The 21,173-nt window shown below is 43.0% G+C and overlaps 1 protein-coding gene across 1 annotated transcript in view; it reads left to right on the top strand.

Moving 5' to 3' along the window:
- Positions 1-213: 213 nt before the first annotated feature.
- Kiaa1549l (KIAA1549 like) overlaps positions 214-21,173 on the top strand; it is a 241,992-nt gene continuing 221,032 nt past the window's right edge. Inside the window, exon 1 of the mRNA XM_042691587.1 lies at positions 214-463. Within this exon, the coding sequence (XP_042547521.1) occupies positions 214-463 (250 nt within the window). The remainder of the gene's footprint in view (positions 464-21,173) is intronic.

Raw genomic sequence — 21,173 nt, 5'->3', positions numbered from 1 at the left:
CGCGCCCGCCGCGGCTCCATGCGGCCCCAGCTCCTGCGCGGGTGAAGCCGCGGCTTCCCGGAGCCCGCCACGGGCTAGTGGCAGGAGGATTGGGCGAGTCGCGCCGCCCAACGCCTCCCTCCCTCCGGCGCCCGGGCTCTATGGCTGGAGATGCCCGGTGAGGACCGGGACGCCCAGGGCTGGGGCAGCGGCCTGGATGTGTGAAGGGTTCCCATGGCTCTGCAGGAGGCGAAGCCCCCGGGCCCGAGCAAAGCTGGGCCGGTGGAACGGGGGCCGAGGAGCTGGCCCCGGGCGCGTGGGCTCGGCGGGGCCGGCGCGATTGCTGCACGCTGCCCGGGCGTGAGGAGCCGCGCGTCCCACCATGCGCCGCCGGCGCCGGTGCCACCGCTGCAGCCGCTGCTGCTGCTGCTGCTGGGACTCCTGCTTCTGGCCGCCCTGCCGGGGCTCGGCCGGGCCGATCCGGGTAAGCACTTGGCGGCGGCTTTGCGCTCGGTGGCGGGTTCTGGAGGAGCAGGGTGGCCGGTCCAGAGGGGCACCGGACCGCGTTGGCTGTGGATGCAGGGATCTTGGCAGAGCCGGCGCCGGGCTTTTCTCTCTGCCCTTGGCTGCTGCACCTGCGAGCGAACTGTCAGAATCTGTCTCCCAGGAAGGCAACGCTGGGCGGGGAAGGAAAAAGAAAAGAAAGAAAAGAGATGCATTTCTCTTTTCTTTCTGGACAAGTTGCAGATCCTTCTTGGAGGTCCTGCCGACCACGGTGTGTTTGGGACACCTGGTAATAATAGATGCATTTTAGCAGGACGCGGGTGGCATGCGCTCGTCCACTATGTTTTGGGCTCCCCCGCGTTGAGGGGGTCCACTTTGTCTTCACATGGAATGGCTGTAGAGTTTGGAGCCGAATCTAGCGTGGAATGGCTAGAGTTTGAAGCAATTCCCATGTCGGCTTCCAAAATAGCGTTTTCCCCCTCTGGGTTGAGAACAGATCCCCCAACCCTCTTCCCCATCCTCCTTCCAATAGAAGGCTGAGATTGCTGTGAAATAGATGTCTGTGAAATCTGTGGTAACTGTTTTGTTGGAATTATTTCTGCTGAAATGCTTCAGAACTTAACTCCAGTGCAGTCAGCAATGGTCTTTGGACTAAGAACGAGTAAGTCTGGCTTTTGTGTTTGTTCTGGAATTCCGGGCTCTTCAGTGTATCAAGGAATATAGCTTCCACTTTGGTTATTTGTTCCTGTAGTTTTGTAGTTTCTGGCAAGGATTAATGAGGACCTCTTCTTTTCCTGAGCCCCTCCCCTTCCCATTAGATTAAAATTCCTAATTATAAAAGGAGCACAACACTGCTTTAGATAAAAGGAGTTCAGGTTAAAAATATCTCTGCCATCCACAGCTTAATTCAAAGCCACTTTCCTTTGGTTCAGGTAAAGGTGTTCATGTGTACAAATCAAGGGATCTTCAATGCAATGATAGTGGTTACAAACTTCAGTAGTAAAGCTGAGAAAAATTTTCAGCCCCGCTTATTATATTTCTAACAGTTTTACTGCTGTGTATTTAGCACTGTGGCTGAAAGGCCAGTCTCCAATAGCCCGTGTCTGTTGGCTCAGTAATGTGGAGTTTTTGTTTAAAAGTCTATCAGGTCCTGGAAAGTTTCGTAAATTATTCGTGAGCTTTTCACTTTTGGATATTGTTCATTTGAATAAAGCTACCCAACACTGTTCAGCCATCTGTAATATGTGAAATTTGGCTTTCATGTATTGTTCCTACTCAGCCTGATGGTGGATGATTTTCTCTAATGGGTTTTGAATTTCTGATCTCCCTTCCAAATTCTGTACCCAGACCCTTCTGAATCTCTGTGATTTCCACTACTTGTCTTTTAGACAACCAGAGCCTGATTTAGGGTCTTTAAAAAAAAAAATCTACATCTTCATTTTATCTACATCTCCATCTTTTCAAAATCTCCATCTTTTATCTACATCTTTCACTAGTCTCCTTTTTCTTTTCCCTTGTAGTGTGTGGTGGTCATAAGGACACTGGAACACTTTGATGAAGACCATAGTATCAAACATTAAAGTGGATATTGCTCCCCAAAGCAATGATTTTCCTTCTCAGTGAAGTGACTTATTGGTTCATGAGTGTTTCTGGGTGTTCCTTCTCCTGGCATCCTTGCTGATCCGTTTCCCTGCCTTGTCCCTCACTTGTGGATCCATGGCCTGAAGCACTGAGCTTTAACAGGTCCTGTGGCTTTACACTGTCTTATTTCATGATTGCTTTCCCAATGAAAGAGTTAAAACACTGGACTCCCTGTCTTCCTTCTTTCCTGCTATCTGTTCTCTGGCTTTTTTCTTAGGCAGCTTTTCCCCAGTGTGGGCCAGTCCTGAGCAGGACATCTTTATGCAGGACATCATTGCATGGTGGGAGGAAGCGATGCCAAGACAGTAGGAGGATAACAGATGATGTTTGCTTTCAACCCATCTCCTGACCAGGAACTCTTTGATGATCTGCTGTGGTATGGTGCTGCCTCTTGCTGCAGAATGTTGTCCTATGCTGACTTATCCAAGAAGCCAAACCTGTGAGGATTCTGATCCTGCTTAAAGTGTGGCTTGCCATGGCCATGACTTTTGCACCCATTGCTCTTCCTTGTTTTCTAAACAAAGCTAAGCTAGAATTTGCCTTAGTTGAGAAACTGGCAAAAGCAGACTTGTTGCTGGAAAGCACTGACATGGTCGTTCAATGCCTTTTGACCTGGGGGCTCCTGCAGTGTGTTTCAAGTCTATGTCTATATACTCACCTCCGGCCCCTTTTGCTTGAGAACCAGAAATACTACTCTTGCCAGCAAAAAGGCAAGGCTGCTGTCATCTCCTGCTCCTAACCTCTATCTCCAGGGAACCTGCACTCTCAGGCAATCACTTCTATTTTGGTTGTGGGAGATGGGTGCAGGAAAGAAGGATTTAGTGCAGCAAGTGCTGACTCCTCAATTCTCTTCTGCCTTCCTGGCTCCAGGCAAAATGGTAAAGTTCAAATTAGATTTCCCAATCATCTTAACTGCTGATCTTATATTCAGTGCATGTGTATAAATATGTAGTGTGTGCAGGTACAATGCCATTCCTTTCTGGGCAGCTACTCAGTGTGCCCGTTATCCTCCAGACCTTAGTCCTCTCTTGTGTGTGTGTGAAGTAGGAGTAATAAATGCTCTTAACTGGGTGGTTGTGACAATGACATGTTGTAAGTTAATGCACCTAAAGTATACGACAGGGCTTGCTTTACAGTAAGTACTCAATGAGTGCTGGCTGTTTTGATAAAATGGTGGAAATGGGTTTTCTCTGTCTAGATGCTACGCTGGGGTAGGGGATAGGCAAAAGAAGAATAAAGCAATCAGTCAGTTTGCACTCTGATGCTATGTAATCCCATAGCAAATTGTGGGAGAACAGTACTAACTAAGGCCTCTGAAACCTGTCTGTGTCTCCAATCAGCTTATTAGTTCCTGACTCATGTTTGGTACTGGGGTTTGAACTCAGGGCCTTGTGCTCGCTAGGCAGGTGCTCTATCATCTGAGCCACACTGCATGCTCTTTTTAGTGTAGTTTTTAGTAAGAGTCTTGTCATGCTTTTGTCTGGGACCTGATTCTGACCTACAAACTCCTACTATGTAGCTAGGATCACAGGTGCATGCCGCCATGTCTTTTATTTGTTAAAAGTTACAGAGATTGGATTTGGCTAACTTTTCTCTGCGTCTTGCTTGGGCTCTTGATCCTCTTGCTTTCTATTCCCAAGTAGTTGGATTACAGGCATGAGCTCTCTGTTCTTGACTCATCTTAGTTTTCCTATTGCTTATTACAGGGCCTAGAACAGAATAAGAACTTGTTCACACATCATCTTATAGTCCTTTCCCTCAGTTTGGCTGACTCTGTTAGATGTTAGTATGTAATTTCACTTATATAATTCACAGTAAGTTGTGAAAGACTGCTTTATTTGGGGAATATATTTACATTTTGAAGGAAGGATTTGCTGATTCCAGAGAATCTCTAATTTAGCATTTAGTATGTGAGGAAGACAAATTTTGACCTGTGCTGGCTCTCATGCCCCTCTTCAACCTGCTTGTATCATCAACTGGGAGCCATATTCCACAGATTTCACAGCTCATTCATTCATTCATTCATCCATTTATTCAACATATTTTGAGTGCCTTAATCCTCTGAGGTTACACTCATGAACAAAATCTAGCTGTTATTCTTGTGACAATTAGAAACCAGCACTCAGTGCTTTCCAAACTTTGCTGTGGATATAAATCTGTTAAATTTCAGGCTCTTTATGCAATAGGTCTGGAATAAGACCTAGGGCTGCTGCTGCTGCTGCTGGAGAGTGGAGCACTTTTGAGTAGCAAGTGTGATAAATTAATGTGGCCATACATTGTATGAGGAAAAAGAAATCAGAACCAGAGCCAGCACTCCATGCACATCTGCATTTATTTATATAGGACGGCGAGGGAAGGCCTTTGTTATGAGCTGACATTGGAGTAGAGATTGAAGAGTGGGTATGTGGAGGCAGCATTTCCAGCTGAAAGGAAGGGTCAGGTGGTTGGAATGGAACATATAGAGCTTGAGAAGGATGGAGACAATCAGGAGGTCCAGTGGAGATCTGAAAGAGCAAGATGAGTGGTAAGAAATGATCTTCAATAAGGATGGAGTAAGAGATGCATCATGGTGGACTTCTTGGCCGTGTGAATGGCTTGGTATTTAATTCTCAATGAGATGGTGCACTATAGGAACAAAAGTTAGGTATTTGTGATGAGCGACTAGAAGGCCTGGGATTGGGAAGGAGGGAGCTGAGGTGGGAGGTGCTTGCTGAAACCCAGTGTTTCCAGGACGATGGTCAGACAGAGTGGTAACAGAAGAGGGGGTGGATATGTTACATTTGAACATCTTTTGAAGACAGAACTAATAACCAATGAAGTTAAAAGTGTCAGAGGGCATGAGAAGAACCGATGGCTCTGGAATTTGGGGCTCAAGCAGATGGGACAATGACGTTTTGGGAGAAGTAGGCATGGGGCTGAGACTTGGGGTAGGAAAAACAGAGTCTGTTTGGGGGCAGATTAAGCTTGACATGTTTCTTCAAGCAGAATATCAGGTAATCCGGATTCTAGGAGACAGCAGGTACAGAGGTATACATTGGGGAGCTGTCTTCATGGATGTGGATGAAAACATCTAGGAGGTGGTATATAGAGATGAAGGGATAGCCAAGTAGTAGGCCTAGAGTGTTGCAGCATTTAGGGGTTTGAGGAGTACGTGGGATCAGTCAAAGAGTAGAACAAAACAAAACCATCAGGAGGCAGGGAGTAGAGCAATGGATTCAGAGAAGAAAGAACTGAAGGAGGAGAGCAGTGAGCTTATGTTACAAGAGCAAGGATCTGTGGGACTAGAAGTGCTCACTAGGTTGAAAATGCATAAGTGTTTGGTGGTCCCCAAAACAGTGGGGACAAGTGTCTACAGTGGGTGCAAGGGAGAAAGGAAGAAGGGAAACAGATAGTGACATGACATCTCAACATTTTTCTGTGGACAAAGGTAGATAAAAGATGAAGGAGGATCAATGGAGAGTTAAGGTGGGGATAATTATATACATATATATATATATGTATATATATATATATATGTATATATATATATATATATACTTTCTTTTTTGTGGTACTAGGGTTTGAACTGAGGGCCTTGAACTTGCTGGGTAGGTACTCTAACACATAGGCCATGCTACTAGCATTAAAGACATACAACAAAGGTAATTGGTGACTCACACCTGTAATCCTTGCTGAGGAGGCTGAAACCTGAGGATTGCAGTTCAAAGCTAACTTGGGCAGAAAAGTCTATGAGACTCTTATTTCCAATGAACTAGCAAGAGGCCAGAAATGGATCTGGGGCTCAAGTGATAAAAGTGTCAGCTTTAACTGAAAAAAACTAAGTGAGAGCAACCTGTCCCTGAGTTCAAGCTCCAGTACACACACACACACACACACACACACACACACACATGCACACACACACGTGTACATACACATATGCACAAAGACAGAATAAGAATGTTTGATATGGATAATTCCCCAAATATAGATGTCCAAGCACACATGCTTAGATGTCCTACTTTCTGTATTGTTAGCATTGGAGGATTCTTGCAAGATGTCCCAGGCTTTGCATTCCCCTCACCCCATCCCTCACAAAGTAAAGAAGGTCCTGGGGACAGAAATGCTCTGCTTTTAAGACTCATGCAAAACAGGCTGGACATCCTGTCCCTACATCCCTATGGAAGCGATGAAATCCTAAACTTCCAGAGAAGTTTTGAGGCAGGCTTACCTCACCTCAATTACTGGCATATGATCTAAGAATATGTCTAGTCAATGTGCATACTTCCCTGTTCATTTCCATTAACCTCTAAGCTTGTATTTGGCTTTTCTTTCTCTCCTTTCCCTTTTCTCTTAACTAACAACAACTCTACTCTTCTCTAGACAAGAATGAATCATTGGAATGGCCCAAAAACATTTCTGTTGCTTGACAACATATTCAAGGGGACGTGTAAACACACAGAGGGCCACATTATTCTGAGTTACGGGATGGATGCCATGGATGGATGGGGGCTCAGGGCAAAGGAGCAGTCCGCAGTCTGGGAGGGGTTGGTCTCTGTGATTACAGCTGGGGGAAGGTGGCGAGTGAGTCTCACTGTGGATGGCCTTTATTAAGCAGCAGGCTCTTCATGAGCTCTGAAGGTTAGAGCAGAGCAAGCCTGGCTTGGCCCCTGCCTTCAAGTAGATGGTACCCAGGGCAAAACATATAGATCAGTAGAACACATCCATGAATTAGGTCTTGTGTGGGGATGTGTTATACGTCCAGGGAGGTAGCCACTGGTCAGACTCCAGCCCAGAGTACCACAGTTCTGATTTCTCAAAAAAAGTTGGAACTTTATCTACAGTCTCCTTGTTTTCAAAGGTCATCAACTAATTCAGAGTTTTGAAATGTCATGCTGTACAAAAAGAACACAACCCTGAGCCAGCAGCCTCCCCCACCCTGGTTTTTTTTATTTAAATCAAGTTATGTAGATCAGGTCTAATTTACATCCAGTAAAATCTAACCTTAATTTTTATTTTTTTGGGGGGGAGGTCCGGTTGTGGGGCCTGAACTCTGGGCCTGGGCGCTGTCCCTCAGCTCTTCAGCTCAAGGCTAGCACTCTACCACTTGAGCCACAGTGCCACTTCCGGCTTTTTTCTTTTTGCGTATGTGGTGCTGAGGAATCGAACCCAGGGCCTCATGCATGCAAGGCAAGCGCTCTACCACTGAGCCAACTTCCCAGCCCCTTAATTTTTTTTTTTAATTTGGTGGCATTGGGGTTTAAACTCAAGGCCCTGTGATGGCTAGGCAGATGCTCTACTACTTGAACTCTGCCTCTATCTTCTTTGTTTGTTTGGATACAGCCCTAGGCTAGCCTTGGGCTGGGATTCTCCTTTCTATGCCTCCCATATAGCTGGAATTTCAGGCTTGCACCACCATGCTTAGCTTCTTCTTTGGGCCTTGTTAACTTTTTCCTGGTATGACCTGGGACCATAATTCTCTGGTCTTCACAAAAATTCACTCTTTTAGATATATGGTGTGACAAGTTTTGACAGAACTGTACATTATAGATGTTTCTAAATATTTAACATTTCTGTCATCCCAAAGTGTTTCTTTTCTGCCTCAGTTTCTGGCAACCACCAATGTATTCTTTGTCTTTTAGTTTTGCCTTTTCTAGAAGGTCATATAGATAAACTCACTACAGTTTGTAACTTTTTTATTATTAGCAAATAAGTTGGTTGTACAAGGTGTGTTTTGTTGTGACATTTCCATACATGTAAACAATATAAACAATCAATCCTTACCTGTTCCTGTGTGTAACTCTGTACCTGTGTGTGTGTGTGTGTGTGTGTGTGTGTGTGTGTGTGTGTGTGTGTGTGTGTGTGTGTGTGTGTGTATGTGCACTGGTACTGGGGCTTGAACTGGGGCACTGTCCCTGATCTTCTCCTTCTTCTTTTTTTTTTTTTTGTTCAAAGTTAGTGCTCTACCACTCGAGCCACAGCTCCACTTCTGGCTTTTTTTTGTGATTAATAACAGATAAGAGTCTCATGGACTTTTCTGCTTAGGCTAGCTTCAACCTGCAATCCTCAGATCTCAGCCTCCTGATTAGCTAGAACTATAAGCATGAGCTACCAGCACCCAGCCTAGTTTGTAACTTTTTGAGTCTAGCTTCTTTCACTTAGCATCATGTTCTGGAGGTTTGTTGCCTGGATCACGACTTCTGTTCTTTATATAGCAGAGTAGTAGTCCATTGAATCACAGTTTTCATATTCATTGCGATGAACATTTTTCAGTTTTTTTGAGTTGAAAAGGTTTTGTGTGGACAGTCTCCTTTCTCCTTAGGTAAACAAAAGTAGGCTTGCTGAGCCCATGTAAACCTATGTTTCATCTTATAATAAATTGCCAGCTACTTCAGAGGCTGAAATCTGAAGATCATGGTTCAAAGCCAGTCTAGGCAGATGAATCAAAGAGACTCTTATTTCCAATTAACCAGCAAAAAGTATGAATTAGAGGCATGGCTCAAATGTTAGAGTGCCATCCATGAGTGAAAACGCTGAGTGAGTGTGCAAGGCCTTAGTGCAAGCCCTAGCACTGGCACACTCACATACACACACACACACTCATACACACACAGAAGAAACTGCCAAACTTGTTTGAAAGCCTCAGTTGTAACGTCTGAGAGTTTTAACTGCTCCTGTGCACCCTCATTGTACTTGGTATTGTCAGCATGTTTTCTTTTTAATTTAACTTGCAGCCCCTCTAATAGTTTTTTAATAGTATCTCATGGTGATTTTTATTTTGCATTTCCCTAATTATGTATGGTGCAATTGTTGGATATTTTTTCTTTTTTTTTTTTTTTTTTGGGTCCGGTCATGGAGCCTGAACTCTAGGCCTGGACGCTGTCCCTCAGCTCTTCAGCTCAAGGCTAGCGCTTTACCACTTGAGCCACAGCGCCACTTCTGGTTTTTTTCTTTTTTGCTTATGTGGTGCTGAGGAATCGAACCCATGGCCTTATGCATGCAAGGCAAGCGCTCTACCACTGAGCCACCTTCCCAGCCCGTTGGATATCTTTTCATGTTCTTCTTTGCTATCTGTATCTCTCATGTCTTCATTTTTGCAGTGCTGAGGTTTGAACCCAGGGACTAGGCAAGAGCTCTACCATTTGCGTCATACCCTCAGCCTAACTACCTCTACTATTTTGCCTTCATTTATTTTTAAGTTGAGGCTTTGCTATGTGCCCCCAAGCTGCCCTTGAACTCATGATCCTTCTGTCTCAGCCTCTGAAGTACTGGGATAATAGGCATGTACCACCACACCTGGATCTTATCACTTTAAAAAGTGGATTATTTGTGTTCTTGTTATGGTTTGAGTTTTCTTTATATCTTCTGGGTGACAGTCCTATATCAAATATGTGTTTAAATAATATTTTGTCTCAGTCTGTTGCTTTTCTTTTTTAAAAACAGAGATCTTAAATTTTAATTAGCTTCACGTTAACAACTTTTAATTTAAAACTTGTTTTTGATGTCTTAGCATAAGAAAATTTTACCCAACCCAAGGTAAAAAATATCTATGATTTCTTCTAGAAGTTTTATACTCTTATTTTTACTTTTAAGTCTGTGATCTATATCATGTTAATACATATGGATATATGTAAATATAATGCAAGGTTAGAGTCAAGGTTAATTTTTTTCATGGATGCTTAATTGTCCAGTACCACCTTTCTGAAAAGACTGTTCTTGCTCTATTGGCTCTCCTTGGCAGTGGATGTGTGTGTGGGTTGATTTCTGGACTCTACTCTGTCATTGATCTCTGCTGCTCTCTTGGTTTCTTTAGCTCAGGACTTCCTGAGTACTGTTGACATGCTAGGGGGGTATTTTTTCTTTTTTTTTTTTGAGGGATGGGCTATATTGTATGACATTTGGCCATATTTCTTGCCTCTGCCTAGTTCATGCCAGCAACTCCTTCTTTCCCTAATCGTCTAAAAGTCTTGACACATTGCTAAATGTCCCTGGGAAAGTAAAACCACCTCCAAGTCAAATTCTACTGTGATGGCTTTGTAGTAAGTCTTGAAATCAGAGAGTGTGAGTATTCTGTCCAATAAAAAAAATCTTGGCTATTCTATGCTTTGTGTTTTTTTCCATATAGATTCAAGTATCTATTTGTTAATCTATATTTTAAAAACTACTGTCCAGGTATGGTGGTGCATATCTGTAATCCCAGTACTTAAGAGATGGAGGCAAGAGGACAGTGAGTTCAAGGCCAGTCTGGGCTACATAGTCAATTCCAGGCCAGCCTAGGGAAAAGTGAGATCTTGCCTCAAAAATAATTTTGTTGAATTTTTAAAATGTATAATTTTATCATAAAGGTTTTATACAGAGGGGTTACAATTATGTAAGCAAGGCAATGTGTTGATTTTTTTAAAATCAGGATTTTGTTGAATCTAGATCAAATTGAGACAGATTGATAGCAATATTGACTTTCTTGATCCATGAACATGATATCCTCTTTTTATTTAGATATCCTCTTTTTATTTATTTATTTAGATATTCTTTATTCCATCAATGTTTTAATACTTTCAGTATGTAAATTTATACACAGTTTTTATATTTTCTTTCTTTCTTTCTTTCTTTCTTTTTTTGTCAGTTGTAGGGCTTGAACTCTGGGCCTTGGTGTTGTCCCTGAGTTCGTCAGTTCAAGGCAAACACTCTTCCTCTTGAGCCATAGCACCACTTCCAGTTTTTTTGGTGGTTGATTGCAGATAAGGGTCTCATGAAATTTCCTGCCTGGGCTGGCTTTGAACCTTGATCCTCAGATCTCAACCTCCTGAGTAGCTAGGATTATAGGCATGAGCCACTGGCACCCAGCAACCTTTTATGTTTTTAAGGCTTTGGTGAATTATACTTAAAACTTTAAATTGGCATGTAGCAATGTATTTAAAAAACATTAATCTTATATGACCCTTCTAAACTTGCTTTAGTTCTGGTAGGTTTTTATAAAATCTTTGGGATTTTTTTTTTCTTTTTCTTTTTCTTTTTTGCCAGTCCTGGGGCTTGTGAACTCAGGGCCTGGGTACTGTCCTTGAGCTTCTTTTGCTCAAGGACAGTATGTGGTACTGAGAAATTGAACCCAGGGCTTCACGCATGTTAGGCAAGCACTCTACCAATGAGCCATATTCCCAGCCCCAGGGATTTCTTTTTAAATAGAAAACCATGTCATTTGTGATTAAAGACAGTTTCATCTTTTCCTTTCATATCTTTATGCCTTTTATTCCATTTTCTTGCCTTATTGCATCTGTCAGAATGTTTAATACATTTTTAGACAGGATTGAGGAGAGTGGTCATTCTTGCCTCGATTCAATCTTTCACTATTCTTTTTCTTTTTGTTTTTTTAGATACCCATTATCAGGTTCTCTTCTGTACCTTGTACCTAATTTGCTGTGAATTTTTATTATGATGAGTATGGAATTTTATCATATGCTCACTCTGTGTCTATTGAGATTGTCACTAGGTTTTTATTCATTAGTCTTTGAAAAGACTTTTTCTGTGTATGTGGTATTGAGGAATCAAACCCAGGGCTTCATGCCTGCTAGGCAAGCATCTTCCACTACACCACATTCCCAGCCCCTAAATCTTCTCCTAAGAGAATCTGAATGTCTTCTGGAAACACAGAAAATCCTTTACTACAAAAATAGCTCAAAGACCCTAGTGCAGATTCAAAGCTAGAAGTAAAATATCTGCTGACACTCCCTCTGTTCCCACTAGTCCTTGCCTTCCTTCCCTGGAAGACTTTCCTGTAACCAAAGACAATCATGGCTCCTTTGAAACCACCACACAGGGTAGGATAAGCAATGTGGTGGAACCAACTAATATAGATGTAAATAAAGCCAAGAAACTGCCTTTGGCACAGCTCAAGGTCACTGCTGCACCTGCCTTCCATCCACTCAGGCGAAGCTTTGTCTAATACAGCCTCACCTCAGGAGGGGAGTTTGATTTAGATTTAGATTTATATATGTTCAATCTATTCTTAGCTGGAAAGACAACCTCTCGATGTCAGAAACATAAAATGGCTTTGATATTTATGCAGGACCAGTAAATAGAAAGGTCTAGAATGTTTTGAACTACTGTTCCCATGTGAAATATGAGCGGGAGTACCTGGAGTAAAACGAGGGCTCCCCAGCTTCCCCCTTCTACTTCTGTTCCTAGTAACGGGTTCTGCTCCTTTGTCACTTGTCTTTTTATTTGCCAAATGTCAACAGCAAACCCAGGAAGGCGGAAGAAAAATGAGAAGTCTGAGAAAGAAAAAAAGTGATGAAATAATGTAGCTTGTAAGTCCTTGTTGAAAAGAGCTGAGCAAAAAAGAAAAAAAATCTCTAAACCTACATACTTCATTATCAAATAACTCTTTGTTTAAAAATGAACAGGGGATGTGGATTAGAAGCATCGTTTTGAATACAGTAAAACTGGATGAAAGTGAATTAAAGAATCAGCCCCATAGAGCTGTTTTGGGCAGCTTCCTGTTATTAACTTATTAATATTGGAGACAAAACATAAGTGTACTGGCAGATCCTACAGACACTGAGTTTTTTTGTTCAATGGAATGCAGGAATAGTTTATTTCTGGGCCAGCAATAAAAATATCTTAAGTATTTTCTATTCTTTTGGCTAGTGTGTTATATTCACTTTTTCCTGGTGTCACATCATGGTTAGTAATGTTTTCAGTTTATCTTCCTACTTGAATTTCACACCACTACTACGTGAGGGTTCTGGAAGTGATTTGCTAAAGTTGTGTGGCAGTTCTGGAACGTTTTTGTGTATGTACTGGTCATAGGGCTTGAACTCAGGACTTGGGTGCTTCCCCTGAATCTTTTTTGCTCAAGGTTAGTACTCTATTACTTGAGCCACAGTTCCACTAATGGCTTTTTGGAGATATGAGTCTCATAGATTTTCCTGTGCAGGTTGGCCTTGAATTGTGAATCCTCAGATCTCAGCTTCTTGAGTAGCTAGGATTACAAGCATGAGCCACTGGCACTTGGCTATTTCCTGGAACTTTTCACATTATTCTCTGATGCAGGGACAGATAACCTACCTAACTGTACAGCTTTGCTCAAAGATGAGCTTCTGGGCCACAGAGGAATCTCATGTGGCATATTCAGAATAGGAAGGGAGCATAACAGAGCTGGGTGGACACTGGCATCAATTGATAGAAGTAATAGCTAACACTTTTGAGCATTCACTATTTTTATTCCTCATCCAAGTCTCACAGCAAACTGATATATTCAGCTTTGTTATTAACCTTACATCTTCAGATAGGGAAACAGAATTATTTTAATATGAATTCATTTCATGTTGCAGGAATAAGTGTCAGAGGCAGGATTTGAACCTAGGCAGCTTATTGCACACCCTATACTCTACTTTATTGTACCACCTTCCAGGACAGCTGGAGGCCACTGGCTTTGGGTCAGCCGAGTCTCATCCACCTCCTTGCGGTTGGTCTTTCTTCTGCCTCTTCCTGCAGACTGGCTTTCTCTACTTTCCCATAGCTTCTTGGCTTCCCTGTAACTAAACCTTGCCTGGGCCTTCACCTCTGGCTGTGCAGCTGACAGCAGTCTTCTCTTGGCCCCTATCCTGGCTTTGATTCCCAGGAGGAGAAGCAGGCTGCTACAGTCTGGCCAACAGAGTTAGGAATGTGCCCTTTACCTTATTTTCAGAGGCCAGAAAGGAAGGGACATGTGGTGCACGCACATGCGTGTGCGCACGCACACGCGCGCGCGCACACACACACACACACACACACACACACACGGCATAGTGGATGCAGGTGACTCACACTTGTAATCCTAGCTACTTAGGAGACTGAGATCTGGGTATTGTGGTTTGAAGCCAGCCTGAGCAAGAAAGTCCATGAGACATTTATCTCCAATTAGCCACCAGAAAACTGAAAGTTGAGCTGTGGCTCAAAGTGGTAGAGTGCTAGCCTTGAGCAAAAAAGCTCAAGGACAGTGCCTAGGCCCTGAATTCAAGCCTCCTGACTGACAAAAAATAGCATGTTTAATCAGTGATCAGTTCTAAGTAAGAGAAGGTAGTGGAGGCAGATTTCCCCCAAATTTGTATCTGCTCTCATGGCAATAAGAGACAGCTTCCTGTGTTGGCAAGCTTTATGAAAAACAGTGAGTAGCTAGATGTATATTAGCATGTACTACTTATAGTTCTGTCAATTTCCTGGTGGAAACTCCCCCTTCATGGCTGATGTCAAGCTCCCAATTCAGCAGTGGATTTTTGAAGTGAGGGGGCCCAGCAGGGGGACATGCCTAGATGAAAGCAACTTACACAGGAAGTGCACCTGTTGCCAAGGAACGTCTAGGCATCATAGGCTAATCATTGGGTGAGTTTGTAATTATGTCAAGGGGAATAGGATTTTCAGGTAGTGAGAACAGAAGTCATCTAAAAATAGTTTGAAGTGTACAGTCCTATGTGTGTAATCTTGTGGGTCCACTAACCCTTTCTAAATAATTTCTAAACAATTTCAGTTTCCTTTGACTACCATATTTCACTGGTGACATGTAATTAACCCTTTCATGGGTTTCAGAGGCCAGACCTCACGTTCTCAGAGGAGCATTGGTTTTGTTTTCTAGCACTGAAAAGTGTAATTTTTCCCTCATGTTTGGATGTCAACACTGTCTTCTCAATAGTCTCCTTTCTTCTACCTTTCAAACCAGAGATGTGAAATCCACATGGTGGCCTATTAGACAGCTCTCAATTGAATCACACTATTATTCTCAATTGGAAGCTTTTATTTATGATCTCAAGGGTGTCTCTGGGCTGGTGTAATTATGCTAAAAGCCAAGAGTCTCGTGACCACCCCCTCTCACAGCCTGTCAGACATTTTTACAGACCCGGGAGTCGGTCTGGTTGGCTTTCTTCCTGCACATCTGGGCAAGTGACTGGGGGTCCTGGTTCCTATGTGCTACTCACAATTCTGTCAACATGCCCAATTTCTCCTGATGAGGCCATGGAGGCACCCCTGGCCAGCTCTCATGAATGGTGGTGCTTGCCACCTGGAGATGGTGTGAAGAAGTGGCAATGGAATAAATCTGCCGCTTTGCTCAGACATGGAACATCAAGTGTCCTACTGAGGGAAGGTCAGTGCTTACTGACTTATTATAAAAATAGTAAAGTTAATTGCTTTTAATTTCCCTTGGGAGGGAGCAAAAGAAAAAACAATTCACAGGATTTTTCTTTTATGTCTTACTGGAGATTTGTCCCAGTTTGTAGATGTGTTGACTTCTGCTAAGAAAGACTCATTTTTATGAAGCAACTACTATTGTGTTAGTCACTGGATTGAGAATTTTATCTTATTTACTCCTCAGGACAACACTGTTAAGATAGATTGGCCCATTTTGCTCGGAGGAAGTGGAAATGGAGAGGGCAGTGAAGAATCCGACTTACCTAAAGGCATGTTGCTACGAAGAGATATAGGTAGGAGGTGAAAATACATCTGACTACAGTGCAAATATATTTTCAGCTCCGCCGTCCAGCCCCTCCCTAGATTTCATTGAATTTTTAATCATCTAGATGAGTTGAGAGACCTATACAGTTAACATCCATACACCTGCCAGTTAGATGGTACAATTAACATCCTATTTCATTTAGATAATCATGTCTTTCATTCCCTCCATCTATCAGTTCATCTTGTGTGTGTGTGTGTGTGTGTGTGTGTGTGTATGTGTGTGTGTGTGTGTGTGTGTGTGTGTGTGTGTGTGTGTGTGTGTGTGTGTGTGTGGCATTGAACCCAGGTTCTTGCACATGCTAGACAAACACTCTACCACTGTCACATTCCCAGTCTTAATCTACTTTTTGACATATTCAAAGTAAGTATGCTTTATCCAAAACATAAAAAGCATTCATGCCATTGGTTAGGACTGAGTGTTTGTGGCTCTTATTTTGAGGTAAGTTTTTTTTTTTTTTTTTGGTCGTGGGCTTGAACTCTGGGCCTGGGCGCTGTCCAGCAGCTCTTCAGCTTAAGGCTAGAGCTCTGTCACTTGAGCTACAGTGCCACTTCTAGTTTTCTGGTGGTTTATTGGAGATCAGAGTCTCATGGATTTTCCTGCTTGAGCTGGGTTTGAACCTCGATCCTCAGATCTCAGCCCCCTGAGTAGCTAGGATTATAGGAGTGAGCCACTGGCACCCAGCCAAGGTAAGTTTTATATACAACGGAAGACAAACATCTTAAGTATATTCCTGAGTTTTGTAATTGTATATCCCTGTGTAGCCAAAATCCCTGCAGAGGTACAGCACATGACCACCACAGTATGAACGAAGTCCTTGTTCCCCCTTTGCTCTATTCCCTCTCCCCACCTCCACAAACTCCCAGCCACATTGTTTTCCACCATAGTTTAGATTTTATACTATGATTTTTGTGTGTGTGTCAGTCATGGGGCTTGAACTCAGGGCTTGGGTGCTGTTCCTGAGCTTTTTGTGCTCAGGGCTAGTTCTCTACTACTTAGAGACACAGCTCTACTTCCAGTTTTGGGGTGGTTAATTGGAGATAAGAGTCTCACAGCTTTTCCTGTCATGGCTGGCTTTGAACCGCTATCCTTAGATCTTAGCCCCACGAGTAGTTAGGATTACATGCGTTAGTCACCAGCACCTGACTGTAGAAGGACTTCTCTTCCTTGATATTTGTGTCATTTTTCAGTCTCACAGACTTTCTGCCCAGACTAACTTTGAACTGAGATCCTCAGATCTCAGCCTCTTGAGTAACTAGGATTACAAGTGTGAGCCACCAGATCCCTGCTTATACTATGAATTTTTTTTGTCTTATAAATTGCTAGTTTTCCTGGTTTGGCAGCCTAAGATAAAAGTGAGTAACTATCCTACCTACATAGTAGAGATCTCCCCTTTGAAGAGAAATGTTTCTCTTCACTCACCATATCCCATGACATCTGAAATCTGTTATTTCCAAGGCCATATTCCTTATTCGTATCCATGCAGACAGTATTTACTGAGCATCTGTTATGGGTGGCACTGGCTTCTCCTTCATAGTGCTCATCTCTGCTGGTAACCAGACATCATTCATGACGTTAGCCCTACTTATAGGGATAACGTCATGATTTTCAGTGGAGGTGGGAATGCTGGGAAAACCAGAGAAGAGGACTGGTCTACTGAGTGAGGAGAAGCAGGGACAGGAAGTGATGTTTGAGCCAATATTGGAAGGATGGCTGGAGTTAAGCAGTCAGGGACCGGAGCAAATGGAGAAATGGGTGCTATCCTTGTGGTGGGAAGGAATATGGTTTGTCTCTGAAGCAGAGAGGAAGTAAGTGGACTTCCAACTAACTTCATCCTCCAGCCAGAGGCTGCCTAACCCTCTAACCTACCTCTAACCCTTTTAACCTGCCTAATCCTCCCAGGTACCACCCTGGTGACTTAATTTAATCTCATTGCTTAGCAATGTGGGTCCTTTATGAATGTGCCACCTCCAATCAAACCAGCCACTACCATCAGACTTGCAGGTCTGCAGCAAATATCCTTTTATGCCCTTTTCCCTTCTTCCTTCCATCCTCTTGGTTTTTTCTTTTTTCTCCCTCTTTCCTTCTTTCTTCTTCCCCTCCCACCTCTTTCCTCCCCTCCCCTCTCTTTCCCTTCCTTTCTTTACCCTTCCTATCCCTTCGTTGATGGTATTGGGGCTTGAACTCAGGACCTCAGACTCTTGCTTAGCTTTTTATACTCAAGGCTGGCACTTTACCAGTTGAGCTACACTTCCACATCCAGTGCTTTGCTGGTTACTTGGAGATAAAAGTCTCTTGAAGTTGTCTGCTCTGCCTGAGCTGGCTTTGGATCTCAGTAGTCAGAGTAGCTAGGATGACAGGTGTGAGTCACTGATGTTGGGCTCCATTTTCTTGTTTTTCTCCCTGAGAAACTTTTCCTAGGCCTGTCTGCCTGGCTAGCACTTATACTTCCTTCAAGAATTAACTCGTCTTACCTCCCTCAGGCAATCTTCCTGATACCCACCAGCTTTCCTTTTCACTGTGGGGCAGACGCAGAGATCTCTGTTTTCCAGTCTGTGCCATTCTCCATGCTCTACTGGCCTATGCCCTCCACTAGCCTGTGAACATCTATTTTTGTCGGAGGTGGGGCTTGAACTCAGGGCCTAGGCACTGTCCCTGAGTTTTTTGCTCAAGGCTCGTGTTCTACCACTTTGAGTCACAGCAACACTTCTGGTTTTCTGGTGGTTAATTGGAGATAAGAGTCTCACAGACTTTTCCTGCCCAGGATGGCTTTGAACCGTGATCCTTAGATCTCAGCTCCCTGAATAGCTAGGATTACAGGTGTGATTCACCAGCAGCCAGTGCCTGTGAACTTCTTAGCAATTGGCTCTCAAAAAGTAATCCTAGGTACATGGAAGGCTGGAAACTCTTTCACAGCTCATTGTGTAAAGGAGTCATAAATTGAAGTCAATTACATTACAGTCATGCAGAAGAATAGAATATAGAAGAGAATATGGAAGAAACGGTGGACAAAGTGATTAGTGAGACAATGTGCTGAGAAGGAAGAATGTAGCTTGAAGACAAGCCAGCATTAGGAAACAGCTGAGCCCCTGGGCCTCCTGAGCATGAGAGACAGTGTTCAGGAAGGAGGGCAGGAAATGCTACTCCAGCTGAGAGTGGGAGTCAGATCAACTTTTAGCAGCATTTAGACAACCCCGAGAGCTTGACAGCTCCTGTCTTCAAGGCTGAGATCCTGCTTTATCCGTCTTAGCACGAGAGTCTCATACACACTTGACAAGGAATAATGGTCATGTATATAAGGAAGAAAGTCCTCACCATAAAGCTCTTACATTCTTCCTGGACTTAAACCCTTCCTTGACCATTCTACCATCAAATATGTAAGCATGGCAGGGTACTAGTAGAGGGATGGAGTGCCAGGATTGTTGCACAAGAATCAACTTGTGCAACAAAGATGACTGTTTTGTATTTTTATTTTTATTTATTTTTTTAAGTAAGTTTTTTTATTGTGAAAATACCTCCAGAGGGGTTACAATTACATGGGCAAGGTAATGAGTACATTTCTCATCAAGCATTGTTGCCTCCTCCTTTGTTTCCCCTTTCCATCCCTTCCCATCTCCCCGTCCCCTTATTTTTTATTTTTAATTTTTCTGTGGAGCCAGGCCTCAATCACACAGGGTCTTACACATGCTAGGCCACCACTTTATCACCCATCCCTAAATGAAAAAAAAAATCACTTACAAAGCAAGAAGTTTTCCATAAAAATACCAGGAATTCAAGGTTCACTTGGAATAAAGCAGAAGATTGACCAGACAGTCCCACATTGCTACTGGACAACCGTTGGCTGAAGCTGGCAAGTGGCATCTTTTTGAGACAGGGCACCTGCCACAGTCTGGCTATTGTGGTAACATACTAACCTCCAAACCTGTAACAGCTCCACCCCCATATCATGTCACTACTCATTCCCATAAAAACCAAGCAAGAACTCTGGTTTGATGGAGAATTCTCTTCCAAATAGAGACTCATAGTCCTAGATCCTTTGGTTTAATGGCTTTAACCATTTTCAACTTGGGGATTGTCTCATCCAGCAGATGGAGTGGTCCGGGAAGAAAAGGAAACAGTTGGAATAGCCACTGGGTTCTGGATCCATCTCATTCATCTCCTCTTGTTGACCCTTGAGACACTTGTGTTTTACAATTCCTTATTTTATAGCCACAGGCCTTGGAGGTAAGGAAAAGAAGTCTTAAGTTGCCATAATGCCAGCCCCATCCCAGCAGGGCAGTGATGTTCTGTTCACTGCTGAACACTCAGTGCCTAGAGTAGTGTACCCAGCACACAGTAGCTTCCCAATAAATCTCTGTTGATTACATGAATGACTCGCCTTTCTACCACTGGGCAATAATAACAGCTGACATTTGGCTAACATCTATTGAGTGGTTCAGAAGCTGGATGGTGTCTTAGAAAAAGAGCTCTTTCTGTTTGCACAGTGACGGAAGCCATAGGATTAGACAGAAGGTAATTGTGAAGAGGATCTTTATTTTTTTTTCCACTTTCAGTGATTTTCTGGTAATCTATATTTTCTTGGCCGACTGCTAGGTTAAAAAAACACAGCTGTTTCCAACTTCTTATAGACAAATGGTTGCTATTTTAAGGTGAGATTTTTTTTCCTCCTGTAAGTAGCAAATTCGGATTCTGTTGAACTCAATTGTACTTCAAGTAGATCATGATCTACTGCCTTGAGTTTGTCAAGAAAGTTAACATTACTTTTCAAAATCACCTTGACACATCCTTTAGCAGTGCAGAGCATGAAGGGCAGAGGATCTAGTAGCTTTCTGCAAATTCAAAGAGAGTTCTTGTTGTAACTGATTTATTTGGGGGCAGGTCTGAAATAAGTGGAAGGAATCTGTCTATTTTTCTCTTTCCCCATCAGAATACAGGTAAAATTCTCCACCTCTTGTCATCCTTGGTCCAGGATTTTTGCTGGTTAACGACGTTCAGTAGCCTAGCTGAATACAGGTCTGCTGTTTCCCCTAGACTCACTTCAGACCCCCTTGCATCCCATGAAATATATCCATGAAGGCATGCAATAATACAATAAGAGCTGTGGAAACTCATGATAAAAAGAGATGAAAGAGGGTAGTATGGATTATGATGAGTTGGGTTACTCTAAAGCAGGACTTTGAATAGCAGTTGAATGAAGTTTGGCTTTTGTAGAATGTTCTAGCCACATTGAGAAACTCAGACAAAGCAGGTAAATGAGAGTGAGTGAAAGGTCTCAGTTCAATTCATTTTGTTCTCTTTAACTATTTCCTATTAATTTATTTGTAACACTGACTTTCCTATTTTTCTCATTTCTTCTTTTTTTTTGGGGGGGGTGGTCCGGTCGTGGGGCCTGAACTCTGGGCCTGGGTGCTGTCCCTCAGCTCTTCAGCTCAAGGCTAGCGCTCTACCACTTGAGCCACAGCACCACTTCCAGTTTTTTTCTTTTTGCTTATGTAGTACTGAGGAATTGAACCCAGGGCTTCATGCATGCAAGGCAAGCGCTCTACCACTGAGCCACCTTCCCAGCCCTAATCAATTTCTTTTCTTT

This window comes from Dipodomys spectabilis, unplaced genomic scaffold (genome assembly GCF_019054845.1).
Source record: "Dipodomys spectabilis isolate Male_0828 unplaced genomic scaffold, ASM1905484v1 ptg000145l, whole genome shotgun sequence".
Taxonomy (NCBI): Eukaryota; Metazoa; Chordata; class Mammalia; order Rodentia; family Heteromyidae; genus Dipodomys; species Dipodomys spectabilis.
This window is presented reverse-complemented; position numbering and strand designations above follow the sequence as displayed.